At 41.5% G+C, this 14,547-nt stretch overlaps 1 protein-coding gene across 6 annotated transcripts in view; it reads right to left on the bottom strand.

Moving 5' to 3' along the window:
- The window catches only part of PDE3A (phosphodiesterase 3A), a 278,256-nt gene that overhangs the window by 16,154 nt on the left and 247,555 nt on the right, over nt 1-14,547 (bottom strand). For all 6 annotated transcript variants that reach the window (XM_074826343.1, XM_074826347.1, XM_074826344.1 and 3 more), the window contains 5 exons: nt 13,667-13,778; nt 8,916-9,029; nt 7,243-7,442; nt 4,850-5,053; nt 1,369-1,524 (listed from right to left, as the gene is read on the bottom strand). In XM_074826343.1, the coding sequence (XP_074682444.1) occupies nt 1,369-1,524; nt 4,850-5,053; nt 7,243-7,442; nt 8,916-9,029; nt 13,667-13,778 (786 nt within the window). The remainder of the gene's footprint in view (nt 1-1,368; nt 1,525-4,849; nt 5,054-7,242; nt 7,443-8,915; nt 9,030-13,666; nt 13,779-14,547) is intronic.

The following is a 14,547-nucleotide window of genomic DNA, read 5'->3' as shown; positions in this document are numbered from 1 at the left end:
AAATATGAAGAAAAGCATTTCCTGAGTGAAAATTTGGGAGATGAAGGTTGACCACTGTTGTTACGGGATTCACTTTATTAAAGAAAAAATTAAAAGAAAAATGGAACCACGTATATATGCAGTATATGAAAGTGTCATTGTTCTTTCTTTTTCTCAGGAGATCTGAAATAAATGAAGGAGCTTCAGGTCAGTGTCTGATTTTTGTCCCTTTTCCCATTTCTTAACATACTCCAGAAGGCAGCAGCAGCAGAAAATCTGTTTTTTTTTTTTTTTCAAACTGTAAGTACAGTAAATGTAAGGGAAGATGAAAAGGCTTTAAAAGGGATTAGTTTGTAACTTCAGGTTACTGCACAGCCTCCCTGAGAAGTCTGTGGGGTGTGTGGTTCAGTGATTGAGCCTGCTTGCTTCCTCTCAAAAAGACAGGATGTGGAGTATAGTCTAACCAGCACATTCAAAATATTTTCCCACTCAGGAAACAGAGGAGTAGTGTGGGAACAGCCCTGTCCCTTGCACTCAGCAGGGCTAAATAGGCTATAATGAGAAAAGGTTCAATTAAGAGCTCCCTTACACCTAGCAGGAGAGGACCAGTGCCTGGCTGTATTCCCAGGTCTTTATAAATCAAACTGTGGCTGTCCTCCTTCTTCGTGCTACCATCAGCTGACACTTGTATAATTAGTGCAGTTGTACTGGCAGACCTCCTGAAAGCTGGGAGTGTTGTCTTAAAAAATAAAGTATGGGTCAGGATCAATGTGTAGGGAGCAGATACGGTTAGTCTGTGATAAACTGAAAGCCAATGTTACAATTGTGCTCAGTACATAAAAGTTCTGTGTGTGTGAACAGAGACATGGCCCACAGGAAAGCTAAAATAATTCCTCTGCTCTGTTTAGATCATCTCAACAAGGATGCCATGTCCAGTTTTGGAGACATGTCAATAAAAGTGTAAGCCACCTGGAGTGACTGCAGAGGAGAGCAATGAGAACCAGATGATATCTTAAAAAGACACAGAAGCAAGGAAGAAAAGACAGTTTGCACTAAAGAAGACTGAAAGGAAGACATGATGACTGCAAACAGAAAAAAAAAAAAAAGAAAGCAACACTTCTTCACCATGTCCACTGTAAGGATAGTGCCAGAGTGGAACAGTTAAGCCTGTAGAAACCTCATCATCAGAGGTCTTTGAGGACACATCAGAAGCTTCAGTGACAAATGGACTCACTGATCCCTCAAAAGGATGGACTAGTATAACTCTAGCCATCCTCTTCACCCCTGTTCTCTGTGATTTTCACTCATCACCAGTACTAGTATGCTGCAGGACTGTTTAACACAAGACATGCAACCAGCAGATACCACTTTGGATGTGAATTTATTTACCTGTTCATAAAACTCATTGACAATGCCTTCTGTCCACTGCAGATGCAAATCTTTGCATTTTGCAGGCCCATTTATGTCAGCCAGTTTGATGCACATTTGGCAAACCAGCAAGCGGTCATTCTCATTAGTCCAGTCAATTCCAACATCATCATTCACCTAGTAGACAGAAAAAGGAAAACCATGACAGTAATCCTGGGTAAAAGGATGCATCCACAGAGGAAGATCAGCTCTGGGATATCTTATCGTATATTTAGCTATTTAACAAAATCACAAGTGTAAGCAGGTGAGCTAACCCAAGGTTGGAATTTACAATCAGCTGTAGAGCAATATGTAAAAAGAAAAATAAGTTCAAAACAATTAACATTAAGATAAATTATAAGAAATTCCTATTTAGCAAATGATGTGCCTGTTTGAAAGCATTTCCTAGGAAAACAAACAAATGTAATCTTTCTGTGACATTTTCCAAGAAGTTACTACCTAATTGGTGTACAACGATAAATTACCATCAAATGCCATGCTGATTTAATTGCAGTGTGAAGACACATGTAACAAGCTTATTTCCCTATTTGATCTAAGTATGTCTGAAAGTATTTCCTAGCTTTTTTCTTTTCTCTAATTTTCCCATACCTCCCACAATAAAAAGTGATATATATTATCAACTGCTCTAAAATAAAAGCATCACCTTAAAGAATCACAGAAAGGTTGGGGTTGGAAGGCACCCTTGGAGATCATCTAGTCCAACCCCCATGCTCAAGTCAGGGCCAGCTAGAGCAGGCTGCTCAGGATTGTGACCAGTTTGGTTTTGAATATCTCCAAGGAGGGAAACTCCACAACCCCTTTGAGCAACCTCTTCCAATGTACAACTCCTGTCACAGTAAATAGGTCCTTTCTTATTTTTAAATGGGGATTCCTCTATTTCAGCTTGTGTCCATTGTCTCTTATCCTGTCACTGGATAGTACTGAGAAGAGTCTGGCTCCATCTCCTTTACCATCCCCATCAGGTATTTCTATACATGGCTGTATCCCATCAGGTCCCATGAACTTGTGTATGTCCAGTTTCTTCAAGTGATCCCTAACCTGATGCCATTCACTGAGGATAAGTCTTCACCACTTCAGACTTTCTCTCACACCTCAGGGGCCTGGGATTCCTGAAGCCAGGTCTTAGCCACAAAGAGTGAGGGTGAGAAAGCACTGAGGACTTTGGCCTTTTATATCTCTAAACAGTACCATCCTTTACTGCCGTTATCCATGCCTTCCCATCTCATCCTTTTCTCCTAGAATATCTCCTAGTGTGGAGGGGCTATCTTCTACTGTCCACTTAATTTTTGAAATTCAAATCACTCCTTTGAACACAACTTTAATTGTCAAGCTTGCAATAGTTGAAAATGGATAGAAAGTTGTTGTGCTATGACGTCCCCTGTTGGAAGGTCCCCTGCCCCATACAGCAGTGGGCCCACATGGTGAGAGCTTCGCTTTTGGTGTACACGATCCAACATAACTAATGTCAGAGAACAGTAAGTGCTCCAATGCATTGATATCATCAAAGTGTTGGACAGGGAGCTTCCTTCATTATTTCTTATTGGTATTTTCCTGACTGCAAGTTTTCTGGTGGGATGATGCTCACATTACATGTGTTTACACTGACTTCTGTACAAAAGGATCTCTCTGATTGTAGCCTCAATATACTAAACTACCGTTCAGCAACGCCATCAATAACATGCTTATTTAGACCTAATTTTATCAGTTACAGCACCTCCACCCATATACAAACATGTCAGGTCTGCTCTGAGACCACTCTGATACAAAAGATTTTTTGCCAACCAAACATAAATCATCTCTTTTTAAGGCAGTGATTACTCTGGGAAAGTCAGGCTCAGCCACAAGCACTAGTTAATATGTTTGCTTCCTCCTCCACTTTTTATTCCATGCATGGTCATTTGACTATTCAAGCAATAAGGAGAGAGAAGGAGGTTAACAGATGCCATTACAAATCCATAGCAAGCTGGCAGGCCATGATACCTCAGACTTTTCTATTTATCTGCAGTGTCAGGTATCACCTTGCTTGGTTGCAACAGTGCTCACACCTACCATTGACCAGCCTGATAGATTTAAGTCAAATTTAGTTTTCAATGTCCACAATTTACACCCAGTACTTTGGGCAAGCTTGTCCTCTTCCACAGTTAAGAAAATTAATCTCTGTGACAAAGCCACAGTAATCACTGATTTAGCCTGTCTTTTTTCATTCCTTACTTATGTTCACAGAAGTGAAGGTTTTGGTCCAAACTGTCCAATTCAAAGGATGTATTCAGACAGCCTAAATTTCCCGTGCTTTATTGTCATTGTAGCCCTGACACATGAGAATCTGCCAGTACCGTTCAATACTTTACGAGGAAATTAGGCCAGTGAATATCAAGCCAGAGTTTAAAATTAAGACCTAAAGAAACCCCTCATGTTATTACCAGAGGTTTTGGGACGTGACTAGCAGGGTGCAGGAGTTCAGATGAATCTACAAATCAGTTCTCTGTCTACCCTGAACCATAATTTAAGGCCTTTCTTTACAACTTCTTAAAGCCTAACAAAGAGAGAGATGTTACAGGGAAATGGAAAACAAAACCAGTCATACATCTGGAGGCTTCACAATTTCACTGAGCACATGAAAACATTTTATCTATGTCACCAAAACAGCTAGGAGGTCCTAGCCCTGGATAAGAAGCACACTGTGCTTAGTGTGTTTCTCACAAGGAACAAGAAGGCAGTACCAGCTCCAAAGGCAGGTATCCATCTAGGTAACATGCCAACAGCTTTGACGGATGATGCAGTTTATTGAAGTAACTTGATAGGCAGTGATTTCCACTAAGTTAGGTTGAAACTGTATAATAATTTTAAAGAACGGTTTCCCAGGGTTGCAATTTTATGCTCACTGAATGGAGCGTGCAAGATCTTTAGTGACCTTCTTCTGGTGTCTAGCCATTTGAAACACAGTAGAAAAGAAAGCTCATGCTTTCATTGCATTTGAAATTAGAATTTCAAAATTGTTATGATTTCTGTGCTTTGATAATATAACAGTATGATTAAACCAACAAAAATTCACATTACATATTTAGGCATTATGGAAACTTGGTAACATGTTTGATTTTTTTTCCCCTGAGTGCTTTGCTAATAGGTCTAAAGTGCCAGTGAACAAGAAAACAATATTGAAAAGTAGGATATAAGTGGGATTTACATTCAAATAGTCCATTATATCCTTGGACTTGAACCACTTTCTGAAAAACTAAACATATATAAGAAGCTGTGCTGCTAGATTTCAATAAGGAAAAAATAACATAAGTGCCAGATTACTATTCAACAAAATGTCTTACAGCAGCCCAAATGACATTCAGAAGAAAGAATATGGCAGCCTTTCCAGCGTTTTCACTGTGATGCTACCAAGCCCCACAGTCTTTCCTGACCATTCACCAGAAACCTGAATCAATCATCTTACCTTGGCATTGAATTTGGCAACGAAATCAAAGTGTTTCTTCAGGTCAGTAGCCAAAATTGCCTCAATGACAAGGAAGCGGAAGTGCTTGAACTCCACATGGTCGAGGTTGACCAGGAAGTTGTACTCTGGCCTCGACATGAAAAGGTTCCAGGCAGCAGCGGCATGGTGGTTCTCTAGGACGGAGCGGTCGTTGTACAGCACCGCCTGTGAAAACAATGCGGGCAACTGAAAGCTAAGAAACCTCTTAGCAAAAGAAACACTGCAATGCAGAGAAGAGAATGATGTGGGCATGATGCATGGAGGGAGCTTCAGGTTTGGCTGATTTGTTTGGGTTTTTTTGTTAAAGAACTTCTTGAGGTTTGAAGATGCGATTTTGGCAGGGCTAATAGCAGATACCTGAATTACTGTGAGGATGAAGATTTACTAGAAGACTGATTTGAAAAATATGGGTCTTTCATGCTCAAGGGTCTACAATTCCTGACTGAACTGCATCATATGACAATAGATTATTCTGTTTCAGGCCACAAATTAATGACCATTATAATATAGGTGTGTGCTTCCCGGTTTCTCAGAACTAACCTTACTTAATGGGGATTGTCATCTTTGGTGTTTGTACCTGGCAATTCTGTCCATATTGGACTGATTCCAAACACAGAAACAAGTGAAATTCTCATTTGCAACCTGATGACACACATTCAGCCTGACAGATTTCTCAATGCTAAAATCCAAAATTGGTTAAATCTTTACTGAAACAAGATGCATAACTCTCATAGTGATGGCAACTCCATTCAGAAACTAAAGAAAGATCTAGAAAGTGGACTTTAGGGGACAACAACCATCCAGGAAATTGCTCCACTTCAGCAGCATTCATTCTTTTGACAATTTGGTTTATGGAAAGAAAAGCTTTGGGAAATATGCTTCTATGTAAAATAGATACAAGTTTTGTAACTTTTTACAGAAATATATACACATATGTCCCAGTGGCTTTTCGCTTCAATTATATTTTTCTGTCATCTAGAGATGAAAAAATTCAGTACTATCCTAAAGTACAGAATCTATTCTTTACCCCAGAGACTGGGTTGCTGAAGCAACTCAGCTTTACAGCCCATCTTGCCTAACTGCACAGTAAGCATTTGAGACATATATTCTGCCATCCAGGTCCAGCACCTGAGGGCAGATTTTTAATACAGCAGCACTTTATCATTATCAGAAGCTGATATAGCTAGTCATGAAAGTGGAAAAAAACTAGATGTCAAATACAAGTTCTGCAAATTTCAGGTGATACTAGATTTAAAAAAAAAAAAAACCCAAACCAAACCCCAAACAAACAACAGACCAAAGCCAAAACCCCAAAAAATAACAAGACGAATTTGAATTTTTCCCATAGGGACGATACATTAAGGCTAATCATCTAACTTACCTCGTTGATTTTTACAACCACAAAGCTATAGCACTCATTTCTTAAAAACAGATTTAAGGGCAGCATATGTCTACCTGGTATCAAAGTTCTCAATCATAGAAAGATGTGGCAAGGATGAGAAGTATTACTCTCAGTTTATAGACAGAAACTGGTACAGAGCAAGTTCAGGTGACTTGCTCCTGGTGAGAGAGGAAGTCTGGATCCAAGTTGGGGAGTAAATCTAGAATTTCTGCATCCCTACGTGACTTCTCACCATTAAGCTATCTTTTTTTCTTTTCTTGTCCATAGAAATACTTTTCTGCACAGTATGCTGAAGCCAGATAGGTCAGCGATGTAAAGTAAGGAAACATGATCTCATAATTAAGCCAATAAACAGTGACTCAGAAGTGCTGAATTCAACTCCCAGCATTGGCAGCAACTTCTGTGTAAACTTAGGTAAGTCTCAATTCTTCATTTATAAAACCGAGATTATTTTACACCACACTCAGCTCCCCTGCCCCTATAGATGCATAGTGTAAAAATACATTCATAGAAGACTGCAGCTGCTCATATTCTACAGGAACAATGGAAAATATGTTATGATCACACATAAATTTGCATGGCGCACTGTCAACTACACAGGTATATTTTTATTTTATTTTAATCCTCTGTGCCTTACTGGGTAGAATAATTCTTCCCTTATTTCACAGTTACAGATTCTCTATCAGTCAGCAGAGCATTAGCCTCTCCTTCACTGAGTCATTTTATCAGTACCTTTCTTAACAGCTCTACTAACTAGAGGGTACTGAGGGTGTGTAAGAAGACTCTTACTGATAATCCCCAAGCAAAGTCATTATTTCTGTCACTCTGATAAGCTGTTTCAAAATATTTGGTAGACTTGTGCTTAATGGAAACCACAGGCACCACTGGCAAGGAGAAGCTGTTACCAAAGACCTTCCAAATTTAACAGCAATGCTGGTTGAGATTTATTTACCTGAGGAGCACTTGTTGCTACCAAAAAGGCATTGGTCCTTCCTGGATGATCATAATCATGCATGGCTGCAGCTACATAAAGAGCCATCAATTCAAGGGCAGGGATGTTGCCAGCTAGGCATCCGTAGCTGTCATCTGTAGGTGTGTATGTCTTCGAAAACACATAACCCATATGGCCGTGAGTGATTCCACTGTCAGAATCTGAGCAGAAATAAAGAAATCTAAAAAAAAAATCCTCACCACTTTTTCAGTGACTTACCGAAAAAAGATAGAAGCAACAAAGCAGTAAGAGAAGGAGCAAATTTACAACACATAACAGAAGAGTAAACACATCCCAACCTCAGTGCTTTCTGATACTGTGCACATGATCCAGTGCAATAAGGCACACAACTGAAAGGTAACAAATTCTGAGTCCACCTGGGGACATTTCAGCCATCCAGCTGAGCCTGTTCTCGAACTGTGTAAGTTACTAGCAATAAGCCATGGATTCATCGCCATGCTGGAGCTTTGTGGGTAACTCAATCTTTCCACTCCTTCCTCTAATTGCTTCACCATATAGATTAGCCTATGAGACACTAACAGTTCTTAAAGCAATGGACTAGCCTTTATTAATTTAATTATCATGCATGTTTTCCAATTCAAAGGTCTAGACTTTGGATCTTTGCTGACAATCCTCTTAACAGCCTCTTTTTGAAGCAGCTTGAACATGCCTGGGAGAGGCAGATACTGAGTGAGATGCTTTGCTAATTTAATTTGCTTGAATGGATCCTACATGCAGCTGAACAATGTCTTTCAAATAACAAACACCAAAAAGTCCCTAAACTCAACCCCTTTCATTCCACCCATTTCACCTCACCTACAAAGCCTCCAACAACCCTTGCTAATAAAATCTTTGGGGACTGAAAACGTTTCCCGCCACACCAAAACATCCTGAAGAGTTTCACAAATGATATGTATGTGCCACACAAACACCACCAAGAAAAGCAGAAATTGAAGTGGTTTCTGCATAAAAAACTCCTGTTTTTCCAGTAACTCCCTCAGAACTCCCACAAAATACAAACAGGTCCTCTAGTTGCTACAGCTGAACCTGGAGAAGTTAATATAAAGATGCAATAAGAACAGCTTCCTGTAACGAGCAATCATAAAACAGCAGATGTGTGGTCTTGAAAACTAGTTGCAAAATGGTAACAAGTCTCTTTCTTCGGAGACAGTGAGGAAAGGCAAAGCAACACTTCAGGACAGCCAAGCAGCGGCAAGTGCATGGCACTACCTGCGTGCCCCAGCAGTTTTGTAACAGCAAAACAATACAGGGTTTGAGGATTTAAAAGTCTACACTGCTTCCGAAGCAGCATTGAATAGCACTACTAATACAGTTTTCCTAGAAGAAAAGCTATTGTAAAAATCAAATGCTGACAATTATCTGTTGTTACAGATGACCACAAAGGCTTGCATTCACACATTGTTAAATGTAAAGTATTAGGTGTTGGAGGACCAATTCTATTCTCTTCAAAGTTACACAAACATACCTCAACACCTTCAACATCCAGTGTGCTACTAAAAAGTCTACATAACGACGAGTACTGCAAGCAATACTCAATCGTTGTCTTTCTTACAGAAAATTTCATAACAAAAACTTTAAAAATACAACATATATACTTGCACATTTAAACATACCTGAATCACTTGCTGACCCGTGATCATTAATGACAGTTGGGAGTCCTGGGATGGGCTGAGTAGTAAGGTACCAAACGGCATGTAGAACATCAGTTGCATGAATTCGGTTGTGATCTGTGATACAAAGAAAATGACCCTGCTATTAAACATGAAGGATATTTCTGACAGAGGGAAATCAGCACCATCTAGTGGGTACTGCATGGCAGCCAATCGAGCAGAGACAAATCAAACATTATCACTGGCATGAAAAACAGTTGTATTCTGTAAATGCTCAGTTTTTCTTTTACTAAAGTTGAAGCACATTCAATGATATGTCTCCTACCCGTCAAGAAAGAGAAAACAGCAGGGAAGCAGTGGGATCTGCAATGTGTGAAAGAAATGTTGCAACGTTGCAAAGAAAGTGTTAAACAAGGAGCCTGACCTGTGCTACCTGCTCCAATCCTTTACTCTAGTGGTTGCCTTTAGCTAGTTAAATACCATCAGGTAAATATGCACTGTTAACCTCTGATTTAAATTAAATTAGTAGAAAAATCTCATCCATTTCAGTAGCCTGATTTCACCTAGCTTCTAAATACAAGGCAAGTAACACCTGACCCTACTTTTTTAGGTGCTGTGCTAGCAGCTGCGCTGCAAAAAAAATCAAACTCAGGATACGTGTATATTACACATTTAAACTACATTCTTTCTGCAGTTTGCCAGAGATAAGAGTTCAGGCCCTGGATTCCATAATCTGTCTTACTACAAGCTCTCTTTGCAGAAATGAGAGATAAAAGTCATCCCAAGGCTCATACCACCAAATCCTTCAAGGCCAGATAAACTACCCCACAATCAACAGCACAACTGGCTGAGAAAGAATCGCATGCTAGTTCAGCACAAAGCATCATCTAAACATACACTAACAAAAAGCAACCATGATGCTGAAAGAGGAGTAATGCTTTGCTGCACCAGGACTAAAGCTTACCTCCGAGGTTAAACCGCTGAAGAACATGCATTTCAGCTTGTGATTGAGGCTAATTTTGGGCAGAGCACAGGTATTTTCTGCAGTGATGAGCTAAACACAAAGAAATCTGCTAATCTGAATGATAACCTGTGGCTACATTACTGCTGCCACAGTTCTGGAAAGATGCATTTCAGAGGACAAAGCACAAAACCACAGGACTGCACTGCTGGGCCTCCCCCATCTCTAAAACTCACAGTAATTGGCTACATCTCTAGGTAATCAGTCATCTTAGTTGGAGACACCTTGATAATGCCACCCAGTCTTGTGTCTCTCATTGGAAACCAACTGCTGCTACAGGCTTGATGGGAACAGGTGAAGAACTAGGTTATATTAAGAAGATAACGGTAAAGAATCAGGATAACACTGGAGATGATATGTATCCCTCATTAGGAAAAATAACCAATACACAAGTCCAGAAGCCCTCTTTAAGAAGCAATAAGTAAAGTTGATTGGATTCATTAGCGGTGAAAAAAAATCTCTGTACTCTGAGGGAGTAGAAGAGTCTGGCAGCAAGATGTGTAAGCAATCTGGTTTTACACCTGCTGCATCCTAAAGATAGGCAGTGTGCAGCTGACGGAAGGTTTCTCAGCACTGAGGTTGAACTTCACCCTAAGGCTGCTCCTTCTATGGGATAGGAGGAAGGAAGAGACCTGGAGTGGAGAAAGGACCCTGGAGAGCCATATTTGCCCTCTTGCCCCTGCATGGGGATGGATAATGCCTGCTCCTGCTGGGAACAGCCACCTGCCCGGTCCAGAGCAGCACTGCTGAGCCCACATTTCTAACCCCTACCATCAAGTGGGGCAGCAGCCACCAGCCTGCATTTTCCTGGCTCAGGCAGAGGAGGGCTCACCATCTTGCTGACCCTACACTCCAGTGCTAGAGGCAACTGCCTATTTTTTCGGGATCTAAAATCAGCAGAATCCTGCCTGCCAAGGGCAGACAGGTGTAACACATAAAGGTTTATTATATTCACAATTTGCAATCACTTTTCTTACTCACTAAACATGAGAAATGATGTCATGCCACTTGGTCCTTTAATTTACCCCTTGCTTTCCTCTCTTGCTCTCCTTTGTCTTCTCCATGACCCTCCTTTTAAATACTTGCTAGTGACGGACAGCAAAAGAGCAAGCAGCATATAAATGGTTATTTTTAGCAAGAGGAAGGTAAAATAAGGAAGGAGTCTCCTCTCCCCTGCCTTCATCGAAGTACTAAGAACATCTCTCCTGGGCCACTAATCTCCTCATGCAAAACCTAGAGGATGGCCCTGCATAAGGGTCTAATCACAGAATCACAGAATAGTCTAGGTTGGAAAAGACCTTGAAGATCATCCAGTTCAACCATTAACATAACACTGACCATTCTCAACTACACCATATCCCTCAGCGCTATGTCAACCCGACTCTTAAACACCTCCAGGGATGGGGACTCCATCACCTCCCTGGGCAGCCCATTCCAATGCCTAACAACCCGTTCTGGAAAGAAATGCTTCCTAATATCCAGTCTAAACCTTTCCTGGCACAACTTGAGGCCATTCCCTCTTGTCTTATCACTCATTACTTGGTTAAAGAGACTCATCCCCAGCTCTCTGCAACCTCCTTTCAGGTAGTTGTAGAGGGTGATGAGGTCTCCCCTCAGCCTCCTCTTCTCCAGACTAAACAACCCCAGTTCCCTCAGCCGCTCCTCATACAATATGTGCTCCAGACCCTGCACCAGCTTCGTTGCCCTTCCTGGACACGCTCGAGTAATTCAATGTCCTTTTTGTAGTGAGGGGCCCAAAACTGAACACAGTAATCGAGGTGTGGCCTCACCAGTGCCGAGTACAGGGGCAAGATCACTTCCCTGTCCCTGCTGGCCACGCTATTGCTGATACAAGCCAGGATACCATGGCCTTCTTGGCCACCTGGGCACACTGCTGGCTCATGTTCAGCCGACTGTCAATCAACACCCCCAGGTCCCTCTCTGACTGGCAGCTCTCCAGCCACTCCTCCCCAAGCCTGTGGCACTGCTGGGGGTTGTTGTGGCCGAAGCGCAGCCCCCGGCAATTGGCCTTATTGAAGCTCATACAGTTGGCCTTAGCCCATCTCTCCAGCCTGTCCAGATCTCTCTGCAGAGCCTCCCTACCCTCGAGCAGATCAACACTCCCACCCAACTTGGTGTCATCTGCAAACTTACTGAGGGTGCACTCAATCCCCTCGTCGAGATCATCAATAAAGATGTTAAACAGGACTGGCCCCAAAACCGAGCCCTGGGGGACACCACTCGTGACCGGCCACCAACTGGATTTAACTCCGTTCACCACAACTCTCTGGGCCCGGCCATCCAGCCAGTTTTTTACCCAGCAAAGCGTGTGCCCATCCAAGCCACGAGCATCCAGTTTCGCCAGGAGAATGCTGTGGGAAACAGTGTCAAAGGCCTTGCTGAAGTCAAGGTAGACAACATCCACTGCCTTTCCCTCATCCAATAAGCAGGTCGCCCTGTCGTAGAACGCTTTTCTCGGGAGTAAAGGCTAGATTAGCTTGTGAAACTTGTACTGATTTAATCCATCCAGGAGGACAGTCACCATTAGTTTGGTGTGAATAACCCATTTGTCAGTTCAGCAACCAGAAGAAAGAAGTGGTTAAGTCCAAACAAGTTGTTTTGGCTTTTACTCCCTCACAGAAATGAAAAACTGGAAGGTATATTTTGTATTAGGTAAAATATTCTGCTTTAGTGAAATGAAACACACTTAAGAAAAATGAAGGAAATGAAGGGCTAGATTCACAAAAATTCCTGAGACTCTGTGAATAGTTAATGTTTTAAACAAAGAGGAATGGCTCCAGTAGGACAGACAGACTACTGGACATCCACCTATAAGCCCCTCAGGCTACAATCTGCTGCTTCACATCCCTGATCAGGTTCAAACACAAGGAAAGATTTGAAATTTGGTCTCTCACTTTCCCAGGAAAGGTCCAAACCACCTGGCTGGGAGGCATTTTGAGTTAGCTTTCCTTCAATCCCTCTCCCACCATAGTTGTTCCAATTGGTATTTAGTATTTCGAGAGAGAGACTGTATGACTTATTAAATCAATGTTTCAGACATCTTTCGGGGAGGTGAGAGAAAACAGGGTGTCCTATATTCCTCTAAACTGAGGTTATCTACCAGCTAAAGGGTGTAATAGCTCCCTCTCCTTCGGGAAAAAAGGTCTTTTGCAGTTGAAGCAGTTTGGTAATTTGATTTCAATTAGTAAATACTTTGGGGATGACTGAAAGCAGTTTTTTCAGTGAATAAATGATTCACACTGAAAAATATCAGCTGAGCTGTACTGCAGGAGAACAGGATGCACTCATCTGCTTGGCACATTTTTTCTGCTTTACAAAGCTCATCTCCTTTGGTAGCATAGCACTGCTACTGTGCAAAAATCCAAACGGCTGGGGGCTGGGGCGGGGAACGTTTCAATAAACTCCAACTGGGGCACTGGGGTACACTTGCATCATCAGGGAACAGTTCTTTGTACCTATAGTAGCTTTATATGGTTTCAGGCTTGCACAGAATTTGCCCTGAATTGCTATGAAACATTCAATGCAATGAAAAAAAGACAAGAGGCTGTTGTTCAGCACCAGCCTCTGACTAGAGCCATCTATTTCGTCGTGATGTAGCAGAAGAAAAAAAACAGCTGTTATAATGAGAGAAGTGAGGCTTAAAGAACAAAGTGTATGGAAAATACCCCAAACTTTAAGCAAGCATTGTTGTCTGCTGGGAATTTTTACTTACAAGGTATCTCTCGATATCCACATTCCAAGGCATGGAAGTAGTTCATAAATTCCCTCACTGGTATTTTAAAGGTTTCAAACAGCCCCATGTCTTCAAAAAGCCTGTATGATACCTGAAAAAACAAAACAACCATGCTGCTAAATAGATGAAAAACCTCTAAAAATTAGATATAAAAATCATTCTGTCGAACTACCCCATGAAAACCTGCTTTCCAGGTGGTATTTTCTCAAGTACATCTGATCCCACTATAGCTGCAGCTATTTGCATTTCCACAGGGACTTGGCTACATAGCCAAACAGACAAGCTATTAGTACCAAACAGTTCTCCTCATTCCTTCATTACACCCTTTCAGATGTTCTTCTCTTCCTTTTGGGCATATGGATCCCCCAAATTTTGCAAGCACCTCAGGAACATACACACATAAAGGAAGATTTTAGTGTCTTGGGAAAAATTTCCCCACAAACTTCTCCAAGGAGAATCCATGAGTCGAATCAATTCTCAGAAAAAGTGGAAACAAATGAAGGAATGACAAAAGGAGAGAACCATTAGGATCCTATGCATTACCCCCTTTCCCTCTCCCCCATTCTGAAAGTGAAATGGCAAAAGTGACTTCTCCAACAAGATTTCAGAGGCAGCAAAAGGTTTAGCAAGAAGAGCTGCTCCAAGTGTTCCTGCATGGAAAGATAACTGTAGACTTCCAGGGGAGGATATACTGGAAGGGAGAATGTGATGGATGAGTGAGGGGGTGGTCAGGAGAGATGAGTGCTCAGAAATGTAGACAGTTGCTGCAAAATGGACACTTGTGAAGGTAAGTTTGAACTTGACATACAGAACAATGGGACGTGGCAAAATTACTGCCTGACCTTTTAATGTCTTTCACA

The sequence above is a fragment of the Strix aluco genome, chromosome 5, assembly GCF_031877795.1.
Source record: "Strix aluco isolate bStrAlu1 chromosome 5, bStrAlu1.hap1, whole genome shotgun sequence".
Taxonomy (NCBI): Eukaryota; Metazoa; Chordata; class Aves; order Strigiformes; family Strigidae; genus Strix; species Strix aluco.
Note: the sequence above shows the minus strand (reverse complement) of the source record. Positions and strands in the feature narration are given on the sequence as shown.